The sequence below is a fragment of the Rattus norvegicus genome, chromosome 1 (genome assembly GCF_036323735.1).
Source record: "Rattus norvegicus strain BN/NHsdMcwi chromosome 1, GRCr8, whole genome shotgun sequence".
NCBI classification, from domain to species: domain Eukaryota; kingdom Metazoa; phylum Chordata; class Mammalia; order Rodentia; family Muridae; genus Rattus; species Rattus norvegicus.
Window position 1 is genome coordinate 196,816,225 of NC_086019.1, and position 25,778 is coordinate 196,842,002.

General features: G+C 47.8%; 2 protein-coding genes across 5 annotated transcripts in view; one reads left to right on the forward strand and one right to left on the reverse strand.

The window, feature by feature from the left end:
* Positions 1-266: 266 nt before the first annotated feature.
* On the reverse strand, positions 267-5,147 carry Nkx1-2 (NK1 homeobox 2). Its single transcript, NM_001170476.2, has 2 exons — positions 4,831-5,147; positions 267-3,311 (listed from the first exon to the last, which is right to left on the reverse strand). Exons 1-2 carry the CDS (start codon positions 5,042-5,044, stop codon positions 2,608-2,610), a joined length of 918 nt encoding a protein of 305 aa, NP_001163947.1. The 5' UTR covers positions 5,045-5,147; the 3' UTR covers positions 267-2,607.
* Positions 5,148-17,291: 12,144 nt separating this feature from the next.
* Positions 17,292-25,778, forward strand: part of Lhpp (phospholysine phosphohistidine inorganic pyrophosphate phosphatase) — a 91,172-nt gene continuing 82,685 nt past the window's right edge. For 2 of the 4 annotated variants that reach the window (XM_063267904.1, XM_063267900.1), the window contains exon 1: positions 17,292-17,478. In XM_063267904.1, coding sequence (XP_063123974.1) covers positions 17,354-17,478 — 125 coding nt within the window. In that variant the 5' untranslated portion in view covers positions 17,292-17,353. The remainder of the gene's footprint in view (positions 17,479-25,778) is intronic. The other 2 variants (XM_063267903.1, NM_001009706.1) reach the window with 2 other exon arrangements.

The following is a 25,778-nucleotide window of genomic DNA, read 5'->3' on the forward strand; positions in this document are numbered from 1 at the left end:
GGAAGCGCAAGGCCCTGGGTTCGGTCCCCAGCTCCGGGGAAAAAAAAAAAAAAAAAAAAAAAAAAAAAAAAAAAAAAAAAAAAAAAAAAGAAATATTCTTATTAAGCTGTGAGTGTTAGCTGGTAGGAGAAGTGGGACAAATACACACACACACACACAAACACACACACACACACACTCTCTCTCTCTCTCTCTCTCTTTCTCTGATGATTATAATTGTTAAAAAAGTTTTGTTAATAATGAGGAATAATTAATCAAAAGTGATTAAAAAAGAATTTATTAGGCTAACACACCAATAGAGACGAGTCTAGGGGGTTAGTTGAAATGTTACTGGGCCTTGTAATATGTCCAAAGTCACGCATTTCCGACATCACTCTGACAACATGTGGAATGAGGCAGGGTCTCGGTAATGACAGCCAAGGCTGGGCCATTACCTCCTCTGAAGCCCGTGATTCTGGTACCTGGGGCACAGTTTCCCACTTAGTACAGACCTTTGACCTCTTCGTTCAGACCTTTGCATATTTGAAGTTCTCTGTTCACAGATATGGATTCCGCTGTTGAGAACGAGTAGCCAGGGAAGGAGCGTTTATCAGCACACATGGTGAATAAAACTGTGCTCCCTACTGCAGTAACTTCGTCTCTAATCTCCTCTGGCACCAGCTGTCCTTTGAGAAGTTACAATACAGCATTTGGAGAAACTGTTCTTCAGAATAGAAGAAGCAGAATCTAATTATCAGTTATACAATGATGTAACTCATACTGAGAAATCTTACAGTCCCAGGACATGAAAGCTTCACTGAAGGTGGAGGAAAGAAGGGATATTTTCCTAGCATTCCTCATGATAATAAAGTGAATTGTTTCAATGTTCTAATGTTCAGAATTCCAATGTGTATGCTTAATTTAAAGCTATTGATGATTAGATTTTTTTTGTTTTGTTTTGTTTTGCTTTGCTTTTTGCTTTTTGTTTGTTTGGTTGGTTGGTTTTTTCTTTTTTTTTCTTTTCCAGAGCTGGGGACCGAACCCAGGGCCTTGCGCTTGCTAGGCAAGCACTCTACCACTGAGCTAAATCCCCAACCCCGCTTTTTGGTTTTTGACACAGTTTCTTTGTATAGCCCTGGATGTCCTAAAACCAGCTCTGTAGACCAGGCTGGCCTCAAATTCACAAGGCCCACCTCCCTCTGCCTCTAGTGTGCTGGAATTAAAGGCATCCACCACCATCAGCGGGCATGTTTAATTTTTAATGGTACAGGTTGCTGAGGAATAATAGTAAGAAATACATTATTCTGCCATCAAACCACTAAAAAAGTAAGGATGGAACACAAAATAGGGTAGATGGGGTCATCTGGGTCTCTGAGGTATGTGACTACAAGACACAGAAAACTGGTATTTCAAACCGTTGAGTTTACAGAGTACCTTTGCTTTGTTTTAACAGAGAAAGCAGCAGTTAGAACATAAGTACCCTTGAACCCATTCCAGACAAGGTTTTGGCCTCCACAATAACTCCTTACAGTTAGCAAGTATTTCTTTTCCCGGCCCCTTACAACTTTTGCTTCTTCCCCATCATAAAGGGGGAAAAAATCTATTTAGAGCAAGAATTGTTTTCAAGTCAGAATCTCAGGTTATCTAAATAGGTTATGTTTGTGCTTTCAGAAATACAGTTAAATGCCTGAGTGCAATGTCTGCTGCTGGAGCTCGTCAGTTTGGAAGTCCATGAAGGTGTAGCAGGACCGACAGGTAAGCACCAAGCACTGCACATCGTGACAGTGCGAACGCAGACTTCAGGATAGCCTTTGAGTCATCGCTCCCTTTACTGTTCTTTCTGTGCATTCAGGGCACTGCTGTGGTCGAGTCAAGCTGTTCTCAAAACCTGTGAGGCAACAGAGTGGTGTCTTCTTCTCTGGGTCAGTCTATTTACAGTGCTGAACAACTTCGGGGGCACTAGTGGAGTCCTCACCAAAAAAAGTAAGGCTGTGGCTTTCTGAAGAACAAGCTACGTAGTTAACTTCTGGAACTGGCTCAAGTCTGAATTTCACATGAAGATCTAGAGATGCTGAGTTCTGCATCTTGAAAACAGCCCACAAAACAGTTGCATCTGCTTTGAGTTTCTCTCCAGCTTTGTTCAGGATTTGGGAGTATTGTGCTGAGCCACTGCCACCGCCAGGAAGGAAAGTTTCCTTCTCTTTGTTTGTACTGCAACCTGTAAAGATTCAGTCCTTGGTGCTAGCAACTGGTGCCCAGAGCATCTTGGCTCCCTCCGGTCTCCATCCTCCATCCTGGGAACTCCTATTAACCTGGTACTGACTACACAGACACTTTAAAAGCAGAGCCCTCGGAGTAAATGAAAGCGAAGAATGAGGTCCAGAAGCTGGAAGGTTTTTAACAACCTGTTCTGGATACCTTCTCGAGCCCCTCAGTGGCTTGTGTGGTTGTATGTAGTCCAGCAGGTGGCTTCTCCTCGCCCTCTGGTGGTGTCATGAGCAGCTAGAGGGAAGGGGTACATAGTCACCAGCACACCAGGAGGGGGCAGTCAGTGCCCCTCTGTGAAGCGGGGACCCGCGTTACCACACTTGATCACTCGTGAATTCTGACTGAGCAGCAGTACCAGATTCATAGGTGTGGAGCATAGAAAGGGGTCAAGTAGGGGGGACCAAGGAAAGGAGTGAAGGGACTCCCGGTGGCGGTGGTCGTCAGCGGGAAGGAGGCGGCAGGGAAGAGGACGTTGGTCGCAGGATAGGTGGGGAAAGTCTGAAAGGGCAAAGCGCCGGGAACCGGCGGGCCAGGACTACTCCCAGTGGCACTACCACCGCCCCCCGTCACCGCGTTGGGTGTCCCAGGCTGAGGCGCACTGCCTCCCGCCTGCACAGCGCCGTCAGCCCCTGGGTTCTGCTTCTTCCACTTGGTCCTGCGGTTCTGAAACCAAATTTTGACCTGTGTCTCCGTGAGGCTGAGCGACAGGGCCAGGTTCAGGCGCTCGCACACCGACAGGTAGCGCGTGGCTCGGAACTTGTTTTCTAGGGCCACCAGCTGCTCGTAGGTGAAGGCGGTGCGTGCTCGCCGTGGCTTGGCGCAGCTGGACTCCGCTCGCCGGCGTCGAGGCCGTGGGGAACCGGGAGAGCCGGGGGACGCCGGGAGGCCATCCGCGCCGCTCTCCTCCGTTCCCACCGCCACTGCCCCGGCCTCTAATGAGCCCGCGTGGGCCCCCTGCCAGCGCTCTGGCCGCTGCGCGCGCCCGGCATCCTCAGCTTCTTCCTCCTCTTCCGCCTCAGAGCCTTCCACCGGGGACGCGGGATCAGTGCCTCCGCCCACCGCATCTAAAAGAGAAGGGGAAGGTGACCAGAAGCCCCGTAACAACTCTACCCAGTGGCATCCCCAAACCTCCCCCAGAGCACTCAGATTTGCCCTTGATCCAACTCCCAGTTTCTCCCCTCTCCCTACTTTGCCCTCTTTGGTTCTGAATCCACACACCCTAGAGAGCTGTGTCAGTACTGTGTTCTCGTGCCCTTTACAAATCTGCCACTAAGTAAGCACACAAGAAGTACATGTTGGATGGCACCCCTTATCAAGAAAGTATAGGGACTTTATCGAGCCGGGAAAGTCAAAGTCTGCCGTGCATTATGACAGGGAACATCAAGTGCGTTTACTATTGAATCTCTCTAGTCCCTAGAAGTCTATGTTGGTGTGCAACTCCTAGCAATTAAAAAAGAAGTTATTAAACCCCCATCCCCCAAAAAGAGAAATTCCCCCTTTCCCATCTTCTCTCTCCAGTCGTGTTAATAGAGTTTCAGATTTGTCCGGGGCCTGATCGATAGATGTCATCTATTAAAGGTAAGTTTTAATCGAACAATATTAGGATCAGACAGGGAAAGGGGGTTTGAAGTCAGTACCTGCAAGCTGCGGGCAGGAGATATGCAGGCGCCAGTAATAGAATATCGATCAAGGAGTTAGGGGGAAGGGAGCGCGGCCCCACAGAGAGACCATCCAAACAATTAATCCAGGCCCGTGGCCGGGACCCAAGCCAGACCACCAGAGGCTTCCGGGCGTCCCAGGCAATCACCTCCAAACTTAGAAAGGAGGAGGAGGAGGGGATTGTGTTGCATACAGTCTCCCCTGGGACCCGAGTCCCTAGACCTTGGGCGTCTCCCTAAATAATCCATTCCAGGCCCACATCCCACTCAGAATGAATCCTGCTGTCTTAATTCTTCCAGTCACAAACTTTCCGGAACCCTTTCTTTGATGTCCACCAACTTCAGGGATAAGGGGGAAAGGTCTAGAAGAGAGCACCAAAAACTTCCTACCGGCCTCCAGTTCCCTGTTGGGTCCGGAAAAGGAGAAGGCATAAGCTCTGAAGGTGTTTCTGAGTAGTTGAAAATAAGCACCTAATCCGGAGAAAGCCCTAGCCTCGGTTGCCCCACACATGAAATGGGAGTGATGTTGATGACACTGTATACTTGGAAGGCATTTTCATAACCTTTATCCCAGCTCCTCACCCAGGTTCTAGCACATGGAGAGCACAGTGCATTTCCGTTAGATCAATGAGCCTGAGCTGTACTTTATGTGAGCCAGTCAGTGTGGTGGTGCTCATCCACTGAGCAGGTAGGTATTCAAGAAGCACACACCTGTCCTGCAGTCTCAGCCACGTCCCTGCCTCTATTCTCTTCCAAGGAGGGGTGCTTCGCTTCACACCTGCACGGGTGCACCTTCTCTAGATCCCAGGCTACCAACAGACCTTGCTACTACTTACACACACACACACACACACACACACACACACACACACACACACACACACACGGATAGCATCTTAGGCTTAAAACCGCCTCACATTCTTACCAGGGGTCTCCTGTGACCCGATTGGATTCCCCGAGCAGGCATCTTCACCTGCTTCCACCTCCACTAAACTTTTCTTGGCTTCCAGGGCTGCGAGACGCACGGGCGGGAGAGCAGCTCGCGTGAATTTCTGCGGATCCAAGATGTCCAGGACCGAGAAGGAGATCTTGTGGTGAGAGGGGGCCGCCTTGGCCCCGCCGTCCTGCCATGCCAGCATGCCCGTCTTCCGCGGGTTGGAGGCCAGCCGCGCGGGGTCCGGGATGGATGCGTTCAACCTTATCTTCAGCAGCGGTTCGGCCACAGCTCTCCAGCCGCGAACTGGAATTTCCCCGCCAAGTGAAGCTGGAGAAGGGGGACAAGGAGGCGGGGCGGGAGAAGAACAGCGGGGGGCTGCTTGAGGATTGGCACTTGCGCTGGCCAGACCCCTTCCACGTGCAGTGAGCACTTGCAGCCACTATCCTGGGCAGCCGGGGAGGCCGGGGGAGGGGGGGAGATGGCCTGGACTAGAGGGACCCTTGCACGCCAATGCGCGCTCTCCATTCGTGGGGTCACGGTGGCATGCTGTGTGAACGTCCTCCCATGCTGCAGAGACTCGTGAAGGGCGTGAGGGGGAATTCCGTCTCCGGCACCCCATCTGCACACACGTTCACCTAACCGAAGTTTACTTATTTCTCTTGGTGCACTTGCCACCTGCCTTTGACCTGGTGATGCCAAGAGGCCAAGCCTGATCGCTTTGCAATGATGCATGGTGCTCCTCATGCCCCATCCCTGAACCACAGTAACGGCTCCGGGCACAGAAGTTTTAAATTTTAAATTAGAAATTTTAAAGTCTCTGTGCATTTACAGTTTATAAAGCCCTGGGGTTTTCTCACTCTCTTTTGATTTTCTAAGCATGCCCCCTGTGAGGTAGGCGTGGCCTGCGACCACAGTCTGGGTTTCAAAGTGAAGGGAAACGAGGTTCAAAGATGAGTGAGTAGTGGCACTGCGGATGACACGGGTCTGGGCTGGGTCGGGGCTTTTCAGCTCACCCTGATGGCTTGGGATAAGTAAGTTTAAAATAAACTACGTGGAGGGGATACTTTTCTCTCCACCCAGAAGACCAGCAGGGTCAGAAGTCAAAGGGGGTTTATAGGAAATACGCCAACCCAGACGGCTGAAGGCTTAGGGCTAGGTGGCTTGGCTAAAGGTGGGTATCCCTCCTTTGAGTGACCCAGAGTACCGTTTTCCTTGCCCTTCAGGACTTCTTCACAGTCACAGATTCCACCACTAACATCGGAAATTGACTCTGGGTTTCTGACCCCTGTCCTTTCCCAGCCGCAAGAAGGAAAAGGTTAAAAGATGCCCAGTGGTTTGAATTGAAGATCAGAGAAGAGAGACAATTAAAATGGCCCCATCTGCCCCCAAGTCTCCAGGGAGTACAGCCGGCATCAGCAGTGAGGGAAAGCCTGCACTAGCCACACCCATGGTAATATTCCTTTTTTTTTTTCTTCACAGCGATGAGCTTTAGGCATTCATGTCAGCGACAAATTCTGAAGCATTAGCCCTCTGCCCAGAGCCACCTCGGACCCGCAGCTCCTTTCTTCTTTGCCCCATGCGGTTCCCAGACAATGTCTTGACAATTAATATTGTCTGAGCAGGTAAGAAGTAGGAAGAGGAGGGGAATCCTTCTCACTAAAGTGCTGGGAGCTGCTAATCCAATCTGTTATTAAAGAGGCATCCTCGGGGCTAGCTCCTTGTAGCCTTTTTCATTCAAACCTTTCAGCCCCTCCCAGGGGTGGCCACCATATTCCCTGCCGACTTTAAAGCCTTGCCGAAATTCAAGCCAGCTCCAGTCCTAAAGTAAAGACGGATTGAGCTTTTAAAGCGAAGGGAAGGAAGTGCCCAGACCAAGCCCACCAGAACCCCTCCCAACCCCCACCCTCACCCCGCCAAGGGAATATGTGCGGTGTGAAACTCAGGGAAAAGACAACCCAGAGGTCGGGCCAAGGGACAATGCATGCAAATCACAGATCCTTCTGGAATGCTCATACTTTGTTTTCTGTTTGGATAACCGTTTCTCACCTAGTTCCCACACTTTTTTTTTTAAGTCTTCCGTTTTCTTTCTCTCTCCTCCCCTACTGACCCCGATTCCTTTCTTTTTTACCTTTTCCCATATATATATATGAAGATCTGCCTAAGATCACTCATTCAGGAATCGATAAAACTTTTGTGTTTTCCCATGGTTCCTCTGGAAGACACATTGAGTCATTTCACAGGAATGGGAAGCAGTGTTCCAGGGAATACCCACACCCCAAAGCAGAGGAGGCCCACTACCAGCAGCCACCATCTCTCAGAACTGGGATCATTTCATTGCACCTCCACAGTCTTTCATTCTTGTTTACATTATGCAAAGTGTTTCCTCTCCTTGGACTCATCTCTCCTTTGAAGTCTACAGGGCTAAACACAGAAAAGGACAAAAAGGAGACAGTAACCAGCTGGAGAGAAGATCCAGGAGCACAGAGGGTTCCCTAGCCTGAAGGCAGGCCTTCTTGTGGCAGGTTTTAAATTCCTCTCCTCGTCTTCTCATCATTTCTCTTGGGTGTGTTCACCACAGTGTGAGCCTCCAGGACTCTTGCTTAGTGCTTGGCTCTGGGTAATCAATGAGAAAGGGAAAACACTGGTGTGTCTCTGTCAACACTACCTCAGTCACTCAGCCCACAGGCAAACGCTCCTAGACCTGGGTTCGTCCTTCTGCTGATGGGGGAGTGGAAGCAGAAAGCTTAAGGGAGCCTTTTTTGGTCTGGCTACTTGTTTTGTACAGACCATAAGGCGGCGGAACCTCCCTTTGAGAACAACTGGGAAAAAGTGCTTGACTCACTAACTCGTGTGTTATCCAGGCTGTTTCTCTATAGTACATATGTCCACATCTGGCAAGTCATCTTGCCTCTGTGCATGACGTTGATTTGGTTGTCTGTCTGTCTTTCTTTCTTTCTTTCTCTCTTTCTTTCTTTCTTTCTTTCTTTTCCTCCCCTTCCCCCAGCCTGGGCATTAAAATTCCATTTGAGTGCTGTCTTTAAATTGCTTTGATGCTAGGTGGGTTCCAACTCTGACCTGTCCTGATGGCAAGTGATGGCTGTAACAAGCTCAGGATCAATATTCATAGCGGGTGTCCTGGGCTGATAACGCTATCCAAGACAATGTCCGCTATCAGTGTGGACAGCTGAGATATTGCGCCATTAGGGATGTTGTGTTAAATAACCTGATCCATTTCTGGGGCTATTTAATGAATTTCCCAGCTTAGATGGTATCTTTAAGGAGATGGCAAAAGGCTATTCCAGAGGCACTGATGCAAATCAATGGTGCCAGGCTTCTCCAGCGACTGTCCAAACAAAGTGGCCTGTAATTCCAGCACAGTCTGGGGAAGCAGCCACCCACCCTGGGAGCAGGATTAACAATGGAGAAAAAGAATGTGAGGTGTATGTGGAGGGAGGGAGGGTGATACTATTAGCTGCACTAAGGTCCCTAAGATAAAATCATGTGTTCCTGAAATAAATACAAGTGGAGTTCTCTGTTTGAGCCAGCCCACAGGTTAGGACACACATGCCAAAGAGACAGCTTCATCAGGCACAGCTGAAGGCCAAGGGGAGGCACTGACTATGGGGACAGCCATGGATATATTCCTCTACTTGGTACTCAGATGGTTTTCCCCAACATGTGCTTCTTCAACTCAAATCACTCTATGAAGAGAGAAGAAAAAAAGACGCTGAATTTCAAAAGGACGCTATTGGCGGCAAGCTCATTAATGGTCTGTTTACCTGATCCCAGGCCCTTGTTGCTATCAGTTACAGTTAAACACTGTCATTTACATCCTCGATGGAGCTTTGCACTCTGAACGCCAAGAAAAGCAAGTACCACTTTAAAAACAGAACAATGACACAAACAAAACACCTCAGAATCAGGGACAGTTTTAGCACTAGGAGGCAGAGGCAGAAGGACTGTTGCAAATCTGAGTCCATTAGGTCCCTAGCCAGCCAAGGCTGCATAAGAAAACGCCTTCTGAATTAAAAAAGTAAGTAAACAAAACCGAAAAACAACAAATAACCACAAAATGCAAAACCATCTTGGAGTCAAGATTTGGGAAAGATAAATTCAAAATGTATCCTTCCTAGGCTGGAATCTTGGCTCTTGGCTCTTGGCTCGGCCGTTAGAAGAGTTTGCCTCGCATGTATGAAGTTCTGATTCATTACCCAGTACCACGGAATTTGATGGCGCACATCTATCTGTAACCCCAGCGCTTGGGAAGTGGAAACAGGAGGATCAGGAGTCCAAAGTCACCCTTGGCTACTTATGGGGTTCAAAGTAGGCTGGGCTACTTAAGACTCTGCCTCAAAATATGAATAAAAAAAAAACAAAATAAATTAAGCAAAACTACAGCCTGCCTGCCTTCCTCTAAACTGCACAAAATAAGCATGTTTACATATTTCACTTTGAACAATAAAAGTGTGTCTTGTAGAAATCAGTAGGGTAAAAAAAAAAAAAGTACTTGTTTTTGAGACAGGTTTGGGTTTCCTAGTAGCACAGGTTAGTCTGGGGCTTGTGGTCCCCTGCCTCCTTCTCATTCTGGATGCTGGGATTAAAGACTCAGTTTCTTTATCTTAAAACCTTAGAGGAAACATCAAAGCTTATTAAGCAATAGAGGGTTACATTGTTGAGCAGAACACATGTTGATTGATACTGATAATAATAATTAGTATTAACTGCATCCACTCTTGGTTGGGTGCTCGCCCTTGGTCAGGCTGGTAACCAATTCAAAATGTTGGAAGAGTCAGAATATCCCCTGGGCTGGGAACCCAGACAGAGTAAAAGGAGAAAGGAAGCTGAGTACTGGCTTTCATCTCTCTGTGTCCTGGTTTTCATCTCTGTCACTTCCCGAGCGGTGACAGCTGCCTCAGGCTCCTGCTACCACACTTTCTCTTCCATGAGGCACTGTGAGCCTCAAACTGTGAGCCCAGACACATGAATTTTTCCATAAATTTGCTCCTTGTTAGGTATTTGGTTACAGCAATGAGAAGAGAATCCGTAACTATTCCTACGATGTTTCCATGCCTACTTTGGTTCATGTGGTGTAGACTAAATATCCTGGCATCAAATCAAGCTCCTTCAAAATCCTAGCCCAGATATCATGTGAGCCATGTGTTGGTTCCCTGTCTCTGCATGCTACCTCCTGAAAGGCTTCCTCTCAGTGGAACAGATAGCAGGGAGGTATTATATGATAGCCCATTCCTGGTCTGCCTAATAACTCAATTGGGTTCTATCAACTCCAGCAAGTGAGCTGAACCACCCAGTGACCTCAATCTCCCAAGTGCTAGGATTACAAGTATGCACCCTGTGCCTATCTTCATTTGTGAAATGCCAGTATCATTTCAAACTCTGCCTCTAAGTTTTGTTGGTTTGTTTTTGAGACAGGATCTTTCTGTGTAGTCTGGCAGCTTTCCTGGGACTCTGTGTAGACCAGGCTGACTTCACACTCACAGAGATCCACCCGCTTCTGCCTCCCAACTCCTGGGATGAGAGGGGCTGGGAAGGGACTACACCCTCCCTCCCTTCTAAATTGGCCAGAGTCAGAGAACCCTGCCTGGCACAGCCTTTGTCACAGTGTCTTGTACTTACTCTGTCTTAAAGTCATTTGCTTTTGGACTCACCAATGACCTTGTCTTCAGTAGGTTGAAGGATCACAAGGAGTAAATGGTAGCCCGATAAACATAGTTTCAAGGTTGGATGAAATGGGCTAGAAGAAATTGTGCTAGGGTGGGTTGTGGGGTGGGAAGCCATGGAGCGATGATTCAGTGGTTAAGAGCATTTACTGATCTTGAAGAGGGCCCTAGTTTGATCCCCAGGACCCACATGATGGTTCACAACCGCCTGTGACCCCAGTTCCAGTGTGTACAACCCCCTTGTCTGGCTTCCTCTGGCATTGCACACATGTGGTACATACATACACACAAGAAAACACTCATACACATAAAATAAAAATAAATAATTCTTTAAGAAAAAAGGGGTGAGGCTAGAGAAACAGCTCAGCCATTAACAGCTGCTCTTGGAGAGGACACAGGTTCAAGTTCCCGGGACCTACAGGGCAGCCCACAATAACTCCAGTGCCTGGGGATCCCATGCCTCTTCTAACCTCCAAGGGCTCCTGCACACATAGTGTGCATATATACATGCAGGCAAAACACTCATTCCTGTAAAATAAAATAAACATTTTTAAAAAGAAAAGGGTGGTGCATGCTAAAGCTAAAAACAAGAGCAATTTTTTGGTATGGATGTGGGTTTTTGAGCTACCCAACAGTGGCCAATGCCATGCCTCTATGGAGCCGCTGTATTCTTCAAGGCATCCGCAGGAGACAACTGTGCCCTTTCAGAACAGAACCACGGGAGCAGCAGCAGAATTTAACCCAGTGTGAGGTGTTTCTGGCAGAAGGATGTTGTAGAATCGGCTCCACAACGATCACCCTGAATGTGCCCAGTGCTCAGTGTGCCTGACCTGAGTCCCCATTGTGTCTGTGTAAGCAGTTCCAGAAGGCCGAAGTGACCAAGTTAGGTCAAAAGAAACCAGCAGACTCTGCCCTGTTCTCTCCAAATGCTTGCTCCCTTGGTTGGGAGAAATCTCTGCTTTGACGTGCTGTGTGAGATACTCTAGTAGCCTAGACAGCCTTCATTTTCATAAGCGCTTCGAGTTGTGTAGTGTGTACTAAAGTTTGAGAACTGCTTCTAGAGCAATTGTCCAATCCCCACCCCCACCAACACACACACACACACACACACACACACACACACACACACACACACACACACACAAAACTGCTGTAGCCCATTTCAGAGAACAGGAGGTCCCTTCGCTCACATGGGCATTGCTTGGTTTGGTCGTCTCACTTTTCAGAGTAGGAAGGATTTGATAGGAACAAAGCATCCTGAGGGTAGAAGGTCCTGTATTTCTGAACAGGGCCACTTCCTTCTTCCTCTTTGCTGTGGAAGCCCACAACCACAGTACCTGCCTGGAACACCTTAAGGAAATTTTTATTTTGGCTCTCTCAGTTTCAGAGCTTTTCGGTCCTTGTGGGAGGGAAGGCATGACAAAGTCTTCATATTAGAAATGTGTGTCAGAGGCTGTTCACGTCACTGTTGCCCAGGGAAGCTGAGGGCAAGGGTTGGGTATAACCTTCGAAGATGCATCCTAGTGACTTACTTGTGCCAACTAGACCCAATCTCCTAAAGTTTTACACACACACACACACACACACACACACAAACACATACACACACACACACACACACCCCGCCACCACACCAAACAGCAACACCAGCTAGGAAGCAAGCATTCCAAACACCAGCCTGTCTGAGACCCTTCAGAGCCAAGCCCGGGCATCCCTGATTCCACATGGCCACGGTGGGGTTACACGCAAATGTTCTTGCTACAGCCGTGTTAGGACACATGCGTGAGCCTGGATCTTCAAAATATCGCTTCCCTCTGAATACAGGGAGTGAGAGGCCCTGAACAAATAGAGTTAGAATCCCTCCTCGAACTGTCAGACTAAGTTGAGAAAAGACTCTTCACCAGGCAGTTGACCTGGCATTCTGTTCCCTGGAGCTGAAAACAAGCTATTGGTGAAGCTTTTAGTTAAATGCTAGGATGTCAGTGAATTCCTTCGAAATCTAAGGAATTTGTTTTCTGTCACCAGAGTCCTGGCTAATAGGAGTAAGTTTACACAACTCAACTTGTAGAGCTTATGAAAACTCAGGCTGTCATACATACTTTTGCTATAGTAATTAAGGATTAATGGATGTATGTGTGAGCTGAAGTTCAGCTATGGTTGTAGATTTGCTATTGGAGAAAACGAAAATCAAAACTAAGCCCAAAGCCTCTGCTAATGGTGTGTGCGTCCCTACACCCTCCAGGGTTACTGGACCTCTGGAGCCTTGGCCCAAAAGGTGCAAACAATAGTCTTTTGGGGTTAGGAGCCTGGGGGAGGCTTTGTTTCCTCTTGCCCACCCTCTCTGTCTGAAATGCAGAAGCCACCCCAGGAGTGCAGCAGGCAACTTGAGAGCATGAGGGTCAAACCTCTTGCTGGACAGGCAGGTGGTAGTGGAGAAACATGGAAGGAGCCTACTCCCTGGAACTGTTACGAGAAGCTGTTGTCCTGGCCAAAGTTGCCTCTCTTTTGGTTCCCTGCGCAGGAGAAAAACTGACCCTGCCTGGTTATTGCATGCAGTTGGATGTGACTCTGAGTTAGACAACACTCTCTGCCCATCATATCCAAACAAAGCTCTTAGATATTTGGATCAGGTGGACAGTTCTTGGAGGCTTGTTGCCATAGACCAATCAGGTCCGGGCTGTTATGGCAGCTCTGGATCTCTGGATTTCTGGATCCAGTCCCTCTCCTTTGTAACAGTTGTACATTCACTGGCTTCAGATGGCAGATGCATTATTTGGTACAGGTCTAGCTATTAGAAGTCTCCAAACCAAGCTGTCAGCAGAGCTGCTTTTGCTTTCCTTGTAGAGGATTTGGGGACATCCATTTTGTCCCTTTAAGCATCATCCAGGGACCTCCTATTTCTCTTGGTCCATGCCCCCTTCTTCTTTAAGGTTGAGACTGTAACAGTTGCGCATGCATGCACGCACACACAGGCACACAGGCACACAGGCAGGCACACAGACACACACACACACAGACACACACACACACCACTGCTGTTGGCCTGTTTCCTGTGCGTCTAACTCCCCTGACTCTCATTTTCTTTAAGGATAGCATTTGTGGTTCTGTTGCATCCACCAGATCAGCCAGGCCAACCTCCCTATGATAGGTGTAATCTCATCTGCAAAAGCCCCCTTGCAGCCTATATGCTAAGGCGCGTAGCTGGGCTCTGCTATTCTGTGGGTTCTTCTTTATCCCACCTTTTATCCCCCTGGTTTCACCCCCGCTCACCATATAGGAGAGAAAGGATAGAGGGGAGATAGAGGTCCTTGAGGTTAATTTCTTTCTTCTTGTTCTTCTTTGACCACAACTGCTAACAAACTGTAACCAAACCCCCTGAACCACCATTAACCATCAACCCCACCTATGAGGGCCTAACATTTATATACCCTCTGAAGAATTTCCAGAATTCCAAATGTCCACACCTCTGCTAGTACACGAGGCAAATATAGTCAGTTACTGCAGACAGTCCAAAGCAGCCCCACATCCCCATACCTGGAGTTGAAATGAAGCACATTTTATAATATTTGTCTTTTGTCTTTTTAAAAAAAAAAAAAACAAAACTTCCATTGCTGCGCTATCCTCTTTCTTTCTGAGCTGACAGCACTCCTGCAAACACGGTGAACATTCCTAAGACCTGCCGGACATTCTGCAAGAAATGTGGGAAGCAATAACCCCACTAAGTGACGCAGTACAGGAAGGGCAAGGATTCCTTGTATGCATTATGACAGGAAATAGAGTGGCTATGGTGGGCAGACTAAGCCTATTTTCCACAAAAAGACCAAAGCTACAAAGAAGAGTGTGCTGAGACTTGAGTGCGTTGAGCCCAACTACAGATCTAAGAAGATGCTGGCTAGTAAGAGATGGGAGGAGATAAGAAGAGAAAGGGCCAAGTGATCCAGTTCTAAGACGATTTTGTTATGAAGTCAATAAAATCATAAACTTAAAAAAAATTCCAGAATTCTCACTACACTAATGCGGTTGCAGGTTCTGGGTATCGAGATGTAGACATCTCAAGGGTCATAGGCCTTTCTGCATTGTTTTCTGTCTTACCTAGAGAGTGACAGTGACTTGTCCAGGTCCCATACAGAGCTGGTTGAGGGGACAAAAACCACACAGGTGTGCTCATCAGTAGCAGAGGTGCCCTTTATCCTCCTGGGCATAAGTTTAGAGTCAGACATTCTTTCAAGTTCCACTTCAGACTTCTGTCTGCATATAAGATACTGCTGCCACCCACAGCCCAGCGTCCATCCTCTTGGCTGCATCTCTGTCACTCATTGTCACTTCGCATACATCAGGCCAACCATGCTACATGTTGTCTTATCCTCAGATCATCTTGATATTTGAAGGCAAAGGTCACATCTCAGGTCACTTTGTACCACAAAAGCCCCACTGCAAGGGGCAGAGGCTTCTGGTAAATTCTTCAGTCTAACCCAGCTCCAACCTGGAAGTCTGGAAAGACCCAGATTCCTATGTTGATTAAACTGGGTGCTGTCCAGCTAGATGTCGAAGGTGAAGTGGTAGGCACCAGAAGGCAGTGTTGAAATGATTTGGTGCTTCTGCTTCACTGGAGGCAGAGGCTGTTCTAACAGGATGCTAACATCTTACCAACAGGCAGTGGAGACAGACTGCCAAAGGAGCAGAGCATTCCTAATGAGAGGTTCAGAAACCTTGGGAATAAATTTTTTTACTTCCTCGGGAAGCATGCTGGGCTTCCTAGAAGGAGCCACAGGGCCTTTAGTCAGTGATGGCCCTGACTTAGGGAGGATAATTGGGAGCTGAGTCAGCTCCTTGGACACCTAGTTGGAGGAGTTGACGAGGCCAGAACTGAGCTGGTCTACAAACTTCTTCAAGGCCTCAGCAATTATAATGAAACTAACTTGGCAACCAATCAAAATTGTACTGATGTCACTGCTTTGCCCCATCAATCATATTAAAGACTACCTAATCTCTCTGGAAAACTCCCCTAGACCTGAACAAAAGGGGTCTGCAAACCATTCTGATGAATGATTGACCCCTGCATGCTGGTGATTTCTGCAGAATAAATGCTCTTTGCCTTCGCATGCTATTTGAGTCTGGGATCTTCTTTCAGTGATTCTTGGACCCTAACACTCACTCATAGACATATAACTCCTGATTATACAGGACTCCAGCCTGATTCTTCAGCCTCCATTCCCTAAACCCCAAATCTGTAAGCTTTTTCTTGCCTGGTGCAAACGAACTTTCTCTAGTGGGAGCAGCTTCTCTGGTCTCTCTGTATAGTATAATACTGACCTCTAGCACAGTTAATCCACTCAGGGTAGATGTTACACCTTTTATTTCTCTTGCAAACTGATTCTCCAGTAAGATCATCAAAAGAATAATACACACTTTGTTGAAATGGATTAAAGTCCTAACATTCTGGATGCTGGAGAGGTGGTTCGGTGGTTAAGAGCACTGGATGATCTTTCAGATGGGCCAGGGTTTAGTCCCAGCACCATATTACCATTCACTATAGTGTATAACTCTTGGGCCAGGGGTCAAAACCCTCTTCTGGACTCCTGAGACTCATAAAATTTGTTTTCTTTCCTCCCATATTACTTTATTTTTTATTTTTGCAAGGCTATTGTTTGCATACAACTTGTTTTTTAAAGATTTATTTATTATATGTAAGTACACTGTAGCTGTCTTCAGACACACCAGAAAAGGGCATCAGATCCCATTATAGATGGTTGTAAGTCACCAGGTGGTTGCTGGGATTTGAACTCAGAACCTCTGGAAGAGCAGTCAGTGCTCTTAACTATTGATCCATCTCTCCAGCCCGCATACAACTTTTGAACTTATGTTTTTCATATAATATTAGAACAGAAGAGTTTTCCAAGGTTGTTACCTGGCTCTCTTTCTCTCTTCCTTCCTCCTTCCCTCTCTCTCTCTCCCTCTCTCCCTCTCCCTCCCTCTCTGTCCCCGTCTCTCTCCAACCCCCTTCTCCTCCTCTGTTTTTTTGAGACATGATTTCTCTGTGTAGGCCAGGCTGTCCTGGAACTTGTTGTACCAGGCCTCAAACACAAGAGAACTCCACCTGCTTCTGCCACCACCCTTTGGCTGGTTTTTCTTTCAGCACATTTCTTTCAGCATCGCTGATATGCGATCTGTATTCTCTATCTTAATTTTCTTCAGCTTGTCTTGGCATTATCATTTATTTACACCACAGTCATTCTGTTTACACTTGTTTCTCTAGTATGTTTCCAAGGAATGGGATTGGGCCGACTATTTAACTGCCTGCAAGATCTCTCCCTCTCTTCCACTTTTGGGACAGAACGTCACTACTGAGGCCAGGCTGTTCATTTACTTACTCTGTGTGTGTGTGTGTGTGTGTGTGTGTGTGTGTGTGTGTGTGTACTCATGGGGAGCTCTGGGGACAATGTGCAGGAATAGGTTTCTTTCTGCTATGGTATAGGTCCTGGGCATTGAATTCAAGTTGTTAGGTTTTGAGACAAACACCTTGCTTGATCCCCTTGTGGCATCTTGCTGACGCTGGCCTCACACTCTCAGTCCTGCTGGGGATTTACAGGTGAGAGCCATCCCTCCTGGACTGTTTTACTTTTGATTTCAATTTGCATTGTCCTGACTCTTAGGGGGTTGAAGTCCTTCCGAGGCATGTGTTCACTGCTTTTCCTGGCAGCCAAGCGCCAGGCTGGCCCACGTGGTTCCTAGTTTGCGCCGGCCCGCCAGCTGAGGACTACATTTCCCAAGCATCTCTGCGCGGGAGACGCTGAGCGGCAGCAACGCTGGGTTCGGGTGTACAGCTGGACGCGATGGCCGCGTGGGCTGAGCGGCTGTCGGGCGTACGGGGGGTGCTGCTTGATATCTCCGGCGTGCTGTATGACAGCGGCACAGGCGGCGGAGCTGCTATTGCAGGCTCTGTGGAGGCGGTGGCGAGGTTAGTGAGATCAACGTAGGGGGTGTCGGGCTGTTGCTACCGGAGGCGGGGCGTTCCCGCTAGCTCCTCCTTCTCGCGCTCTAGCCCCACCCCTCAGGCTGGCTAGGAACCGGGTAGGGAAGGTTGGATTGGTTCTAGACCTTTATGAGTTGGAGCTGTGCTTTGGAAGTAGTTGGTTAACTTTCAGATATAATACAGATTCAGAAAGTGTAGACTGTCTCATTAATATTGTAATATGTTAGGCGGGTGAGATGGCTCCATGGGTAAAAGGCACTCACTGCCAACTGTGACAACCTGAGTTCAATCCTTGGGACCTATATGGTAGAACAGTGGCTACAGCAAATTGCCGCTATCTGCCTTCCTTGTACGTGCGCCATCCTAAAAGTAAATAAATGGAAAAGTTCCTTTAAAATATTTCAGTATGTTGCTTACATGTTTAAATGACCATTTTTAATATACTAGGCTAAGTAAACTATTTAAACGACCCGCCTGCTTCTCTTAGAAAACTTTAAATCACATACAATGGCTAGCCATCTAATTCTCTCTCTTTTTTTTTTGGTTCTTTTTTTCGGAGCTGGGGACCGAACCCAGGGCCTTGCGCTTCCTAGGTAAGCGCTCTACCACTGAGCTAAATCCCCAGCCCCCTGATTCTCATTTTGATTTGAGGACAAGGGGTCTGGTTCTTCAAGCCTTGCCCATGCAGCGTGTGGCGTTAAACCTGGGCTATTTGCCCTTTGTCCCCAGATAGCACTGTGTAATGTTGATGAGCAGTTGGAAGAGGCTCTTTGTTTAGCATTGAGCCTCTCAGAATCACCAGCTGGGGTACCCTGACCTAACTAGGACTGTTTACTTATCTGCAGTTAAATAAGTCCCTTGATCTGAGAGGCCTCTCCCCACCCCCTGTCTGTGTGTGTGTGTGTGTGTGTGTGTGTAGAGAGAGAGAGAGAGAGAGAGAGAGAGAACACTTGAGCAAGAGAGATGGCACTGATGACATAACAAGGACACAAACACGGTTTTGTATCAAAGTGAAAGGGCCTGGTGAGGGACAGTGAGAACTAGGAAGCGCCTAGACCCTCTGGGTGGGTAGATGTCCAGTTTACATGTCTCTCTGGCCTCTATTCTCTACTAAGTCTAGAATTTAGGGCTGGCTTTGTTTCAATGAGCCTTGAATGTTGGGCAATTAATTATGTGGATGGAGGTTCCTCTTAGAGTGTAGCTGGACACTGGATGATGTTTTGAAGTGAAGTTGCCTCATGTAAGCAGGCAAGGCATAAGGATCTCATTGAAGGGAATTTAGGCCATATTTTGTGCTCAAATGAAGAAGCTGAGTCACCATAGATCAGTATATGTGAAGACAATTCCAAGGCACACAAGCCCGGGGATGGTGCCACTCATAGGAGGTGACTCTTCACTCATAGGTAGTGACTCTTTCCACTCTAATTAACAACTGAAGAGAATCCACACATAGATACGCCCAAATGCATGTCTCCTGGTGATTCTAGATCTCATCAAGTTGACAATTGAGATTCCGTGGTCATGTATTCATATCCACACACACACACACACACACACACACGAACATGTATAATGTATACATGTATAACATAAATAAGTGTAATGAAAATGAGGTTTCTTTTGACATCTTGGCAACAGAGCCTTCGCATCTATGCCTTAGAATATATAAATCAAAAAAGTCAGCAACTGAGTGAGAATATGGACAAATGACATAATCATTCACCAGGAGACACCAGTGATGCCCATCCAGTATTAAAAATTAAAATTAAAACTATACCAATAGTTTTTAATAAAACTGGCAAGAATCCAAAGGTTGGGAACAAGTTTGCTTTTTTTTTTTTTTTTTTTTTTTTTTGAGACTTTGTAGAAACAAAAACTGCCACCTTAGGTAAGAAGAGACAATTGGCAGTGCCTGGCAGTAGTGGGTACAGTTCTGGGTATTTGTCCTGACTTGTTTACTAGAAATAACTAAGCAGTGGGCAGTGGTGGCAGATGCCTTTAATCTTAGCATACAGGAGGCAGAAGCAGGAGGATTTCTGTGAATTCAAGTCCAGCCTGGTCTACAGAATAAGTTCCAGGACAGCCAAAGCTACATAGAGAAACCCTCTCTTTAAAAATAAAAAAAGCAACAACAAAAACAAAAGCAATAAAAGAAAGAAGAGAAAGAAGGAATTGAAATAAAAGGTGGCTGTGTCTTATGAAGTCATAAAAGACCAAGAACAACCACTCTCCATAATCAGGGAAGAGTAACTGTCCCAGTGTCCGCTGTGGACACCGTACAGTATGAGGACAGCAATCATTGTGTCCTCTTTGGGGTAGAAAAGATAGAAATGCACGTGTTCCTGATGCTATATTTGCATAAACCCTGGAAAGGCAATACTAACCCTGCTGGTATTTTGGAGTCTTACTGAAGAGATGGGGTTGAAGCAGAGAGAAGTGGGTTGGGGAAGAGTGGAAGAAAGCCCCTTCATTGTTCAACTTTATATATCAACATTTTTAAAGCTTTTGAACCATTCCAAATCAAAGTTATAATATGTGGCTTTCTTCAGCAGCACGGGAAGAATGGTGTTACAAGGGGCATGAAGCCAGGAGGGCGGGGTGGTGGTGGTGGTGGTGGTGGCAGGAGCCATGGTGGTATGGTATGGACACTTACAGTGGCTAAAGGAGGAGGCAGTTGAGTTGGGAAAAGAGAATTAAAGAGACTTGTCCTCGTGTGGATATTGTGGGGCTGGAGAGAACATCGAATGAAAGGATCATGTGGCTTTTTCAGTCAAGAAACAGAGTGACAAATGCTTGTGCTTGGCTAGCTTCCTGCTTTTTATAAAGTAGGGAGACCCAAGCCTAGGGGATCGTGCTGCCCGCTTAGGGTGGATCTTCCCAATTCTGTTAACCTAATGAAGAGAACCCCTTACAGGCATGATCAGAGGCTTGTCTCCTATGTGGTCCCATTAAGCTGAAAATTCTACATCTAGAATCTACATCTACATCTACATTCTTTTTTTTTTTTTTTTTTTTTTTTGGTTCTTTTTTTCGGAGCTGGGGACCGAACCCAGGGCCTTGCACTTCCTAGGCAAGCGCTTCTAGAAGACATTCTTACTGCACATGTGACACTCAGTTCATTTCACTCTCAGAAAGCCCCCACCATACTCCCCTGCCCAGAGCTTTGCCCTCTACACCCATAGATTAGTTTTGCTTGTGACTCTTGATATTGTAGGCTGGAAAGAACATAGAGTGAAGAGAAGTCAGGATAGCGGGACCTTGAGGAGGCAGCTGATCACGTGGCTTCTGCAGTCAAGAAATCACAGAGTTTTTAAGGGTCCCCTTCAAGTTGTCCCTCTCACCTGCTGTTCACAGAGCTCCGTTGTGTCTGTGGCATGTGGTTCGTAGATGGCTTGATGGTGTCACTAAGCATATTTCCATGTAGGAATGTCTTAGTCATGGTTCTGCTGCCATGAAGAGACACCATAACCAAGACAATTTAATAAAAAGGCATTTAGTTGGGAGGTTATTTATTATTTCTGCGGGTGAGTCCATGACCATCGTCATGGGGAATATGGCGGCAGGCAGTCAGGCAGGCACTAGAGCAGTAGCTGAGAGCTCATATCCAATCCACAAGCACAAAGCAGAGAGAGTTTCCTGGGCTCTTGAAACTTCAAGGCCTTCCCCCAGTGGTACACCTCCTCAACAAAGCCACACCTCCTAATCCTTCTTAAACAGCTCCGCCAACTGGGAGTCAAACATTCAAATCTATGAGCTTGTGGGGGCCGTTCCTGTTCAAACCACCACAAATGATGACATAATTTTTTCTATCTGTATTATCGCCACTAGAGCTGCTGTGACTATTCTAGAACGTGCGTTTTGGTGAGCATGTGAGTGTGTTTCTATAGGAGGATGGGCATGTCAGAGTAGAGTGGCTAAACTACAAGGCAGGAGTAAGTGATAAGTGCTGCCTGGGAGTTCGCCAAAGTGGTTGGATCTCAAGCCATCAGTGTGTAAGAGTCACGGCTGTTCTTTGTCCTCCCCGACACTCAGCTCATCAGTCCTTTCCTCGAAGCAAGGCAGAATTGGAGACAGGGAAAATCCAGGGAACATGAGAACTGAGAGGAGCCCTTCAGCCTTGAGTCTGGCTGAAGCCTCTTACTCACAGAACGGTTCCAGCAAAGTTAACCGTTTAAGGCCTTCATCCCTTCCGAGCTGTAAGCCTGCAGTTTCCTAGGGCTCTCACCAGAAAGCCCCTTTACCAGAGACAGGTATCTACCAGAGAGATAGATACCATGCCCCTTGCAATGTAACCTTAGTGGCTCCTGATTTTACTCTTTTTTTTTTTTTTTTTTTTTGGTTCTTTTTTTTCGGAGCTGGGGACCGAACCCAGGGCCTTGCGCTTCCTAGGTAAGCGCTCTACCACTGAGCTAAATCCCCAGCCCCCTGATTTTACTCTTATCAGATTATAAACCCATCCATGGCACTTCAAAAGCCTGTCGTCTCTCTTATTAAAAGGGAGAGAAGATGGAGAATTAAAAATAAAATAAAATTTAACAACCATCTACGAGGTAGCCTGAGAGCCACCTGGATGGTTACAGTTAATGCTAAGATAGTTGTGCCTAGTGAAAAGCCCATCCTTACACTTGGGCATGTCTTACTGCTTGTGGCTCTTCAGTGTACCTATGCATCCAAGTGTGTCTTCTGTCTGAGCACCTCTCTTTCTCTCTTCAGCCTTGTGCTTAAGCCTAAATTAAAATATCTTCAATAAAACTTCCAATTCTGTTTCCTTAACTGACCAGTCCTGAAAATCTGATGAGAATTGAAGCCATGGCTCCTGTTTTAACCTGAATCGAGGTCTCTGAAAGTCTAGTGGAGTTCCTCTGGCCGCTGAGGGTGGCTTCTTGGAACTATGTCCTCATCCCCTCCATCACTGACAGTAGCAGGGTTATTTTTACTTCCCAGCCCTGTGAAGAATAGTGTGACGGTACGGAGCCTCAGTCTCTCTGTCTCCATCTTTTGTTTTTTTTCCTCCTGTCAGGAGCACAGAGTTGTTGTCAGGAACTGGCAGGAGGAGGACCCCTCGTCTGAGCCTTTCATTTCTAGACAGTAGTGTAGTTCTGGATAGTATACCTCCAAGGCAGGTGATGTCCAGGTATTTCCCAGGGACACCAAGGTAGCTGGCCTTTGGGGGTGAGTGTTCTACCCATAGGAATTTCATCAGAGATTTCTTCTTGAGCTCTCTGACATCCAAGGTGGGTGCTATTACCTTTTTTGTTTGTTTGATTGTTCTGAATTTTGAGACAGGGTTTCTCTGCGTGGCCCTGGCTGTCTTGGAACAAGCTCTGTAGACCAGGCTGGCCTTGAACTCGAGATCTGCCTGCCTCTTCCTCCTGAGCACTGGGATTACAGGCAGGCACCACCACTGCCAGGCCTGCCGTTACCTTTCTTAACTAGCAGGCCTACTGGAGACTCAGAGTGAGGAAAGCTCAATCTGTACCTGAGCTAGGATAGCAAAGCAGACCTCTGAACCTCTCTGCCAGACCAGAGCAAGCCCTTAACCGCCGTCTTAGACCTGGACTTTTGAGGAGGAAGGGGCTGGCGAGGCTTCCTTCTAAATCAGTGATTCTCAGCCTTCCAAATGCTGAAACCCCTTAATGTAGTTCCTCATGCTGTGGTGATCCCCAACCATAAAATTACTCCATTGCTACTTCACAACTTAATTTTGCCACTGCTAAGAACAATAATGTAAATGATTTTGGAGATAGAGGTTGGCCAAAGGGTCTCTGACCCAAAGGTGAGAACTGCTGTCCTAAATGTTTGCCCCAGAACTGACTGACACTCCTAGCCTGTCACGCTGCTATCCAAGAAAAGAAGGCAAAGAGTTGTGGTGTTAGAAAAGACGATTTTAGACCCCGTGGCTTGTGTCTCCTGACTGGTCCTAGGAAAACTTTTCTAAGATATGCTTTGAGCACAATAGAGATGGCATTTGCTGTTCTTGTAGAGGACCCAGGCTCAGGTTCTAGCAACTACATCATGGCTCAGTTCCCAAACACCCACCTGGAGGCTTACAACCAAACATAACACTAGTTCCAGGGGGTCTGATGGCCTCTTCTGACCTCTGCAGGCACCAGGCACACATGTGGTGCACAGACATACGTGCCAGCCAAAACACCCATACACGTAAGATAAAATAAAAAAAAAATCTTAAAAAAGAAATTAAAAAGACCTGTTTTGACCCCTACAGTCGTCTTGCATAGCAGGGGTGTCTCTGGTGTGGTGATGCTGTGAACAAGGCTGCCTGTGACAAGCCTAAAACACACTGAAGGCAGCTGTGGCACAGGCAGGGGGAGCCCCTTTTCTGAAGCCTGTGAGGTTATTCCTGTTGAGGGGACAAGGAACCCAGAGGACTGACATGCTCTCTCTGAACTGCCTGTCTCCTTTGCTACTGCATCAAGTCCCTAAATCTGTGCCCAGTCTATTGGAGCATCTCAGGTGACCTTTGACTCTGTTGACTGACAGTCCTTTTCTTGCCTCATTTCTTCTGTGGCTTTTGCTGAGAATGCGTCCAAGTGGCCTCTCCATAAGGCCAACCCTCCCTGCTCAGACATAGGGCAGCCCCACAGGCCACCGTTCCCCTGTCACAGGTGCCAGAGGCTTGGGTAAGAGGCTTGCCCTCTGTTAAAACACACCTGCTTTTGAAGTTTGGGGGGGGGGGGTTCCTCTCTGGGTGGCTGAGCCAACAGTGACCCTCCCAGAATCCTTCACCAATGGGTCCAGCTTGCCAGGATACACAGCTGGCCGTCCAGCTGGCTCGTGTGGCCTTGTCGGATCTCTCCACCTTTCCCTCTGTGACCCCTTGAAGTGCAGGGCTCCCTTTGAAGTTCTGCCTGAGTGCAAAGGAAGTTCCTAGGGTAAGGCCCTCAGCCACAAAGGGACACTGAGATGGGGGTGGGATGGGACCCAGGGGGAACAGGCACTTCCCTGGCAGTTCCCAGGCACCGCACCTCAGGCCCCCAGGAGGCATCTTGATTTTTGAAGTCTAGGAGGGGATGGCTCACTGTCTTCCATTATTCTCTATGGATTTCCTGGGGTGACCGATTTTTTTTTTGACATTAGTTCCCACTTACTGGGGGACAACACACAGGAAGAGGATAATCTTAGCCTTTGAGAATGAGATGAAGATCGCCTGAAGGAGGCTCGCCAGCCAGCCAGGTGCTCACTCCCTACCTCACTTCCACACCTTCCCAGTGAGTCCTTTCCAAGATGAGGGTGGAGGTCTAGAAAAGCAGAAAAGAGGCTGAGTTCGCACTAAAGGCAAATGAATGCTTGCATCCGCCCACACACCCAGCACACATTAGTTGGACACCTGCAGTACCGGGAACCCTGCTCTAAGCCCCGAGAGTTTGGTAGTGAGCCAGGTAGCTAGATACCAACACCCTGGTGGAGTCAGTGCGGCCAGTGCCTGGAGACTGATGGAGCCTAGTGAACAACTTGTGCTGGGTAGCCTAGTGGGTCAGGTAGACAGGGCCTGGACTGTGTGGGTGGCAGTCAAGGCTGCAGGTGCTCACAGGCCTCAGAGTTCGCTGAGCATCGAGTTGATATCCAGAGAGGTGAACCTAAGAGCATCCTAGATGGAAGAAGGGCAGCTTCGTTCTTCCCGTGTGGAGTCGTTCTTACCCCCTCCCATCCCCCACCCATACAGACACTTAGTCCTGGAAGCTGCTGGGTGGGGCTGATTGACTGTTGTAGGACCTGTGGGCAGGTGTGGACATCTGTAACCCGCCTGGGTCTTCCTCCACCCCTCAACAGGCCTTTATTGGAGCCCATTTGTGGGCAGATTGGGCTCCCCGAGGGAAGCCATTCAGAGGCAGGCTGAGCACAGCAGGGGCTGCAGCACAAAGGCCCCGGCGGCTGGGCAGGCCCTGGTGATGGCCCCGAGGCATCTGCATGTGAAAAGAGACGGGCATTTACTGCATCCTGTCGAAGGCCACTAAAGCACATCTGGACCAGCCTAGGCCAGACTGGCCTTTTGGGGGCCAGCGGAAGGAACCGGGCTTGGCCTCAGCCCAGGGCAATCTCATAAAGCAATTCCCACCCAGAATGGTGAGCCAGACCCACAGCCCAGCCTTCCAGGTGGCTCCTCTCCATCCTCAGGGTGAATAGAAGTCTTAGGGACCCTATGGAAACCCACATGCTATACAGAAAGTCAGGGTGCAGCAGCAAGTGATCAGGGTCAGGGCAGCTTTGAAATCTGGCTAGTCCCCAACTCTAGGACCTCAGTGCTCAGCTGTCAGGACAGCATC

Bases quoted from the DNA above. Each gene is read 5' to 3' on its own strand.
- Nkx1-2 (NM_001170476.2), bottom strand. From the start codon at position 5,044: ATGCTGGCATGGCAGGACGGCGGGGCCAAGGCGGCCCCCTCTCACCAC. The intron at 3,312-4,830 runs GTAAGAATGTGA...CTTCTCTTTTAG, and splicing joins CGGGTCACAGGAGACCCCTG to ATGCGGTGGGCGGAGGCACT.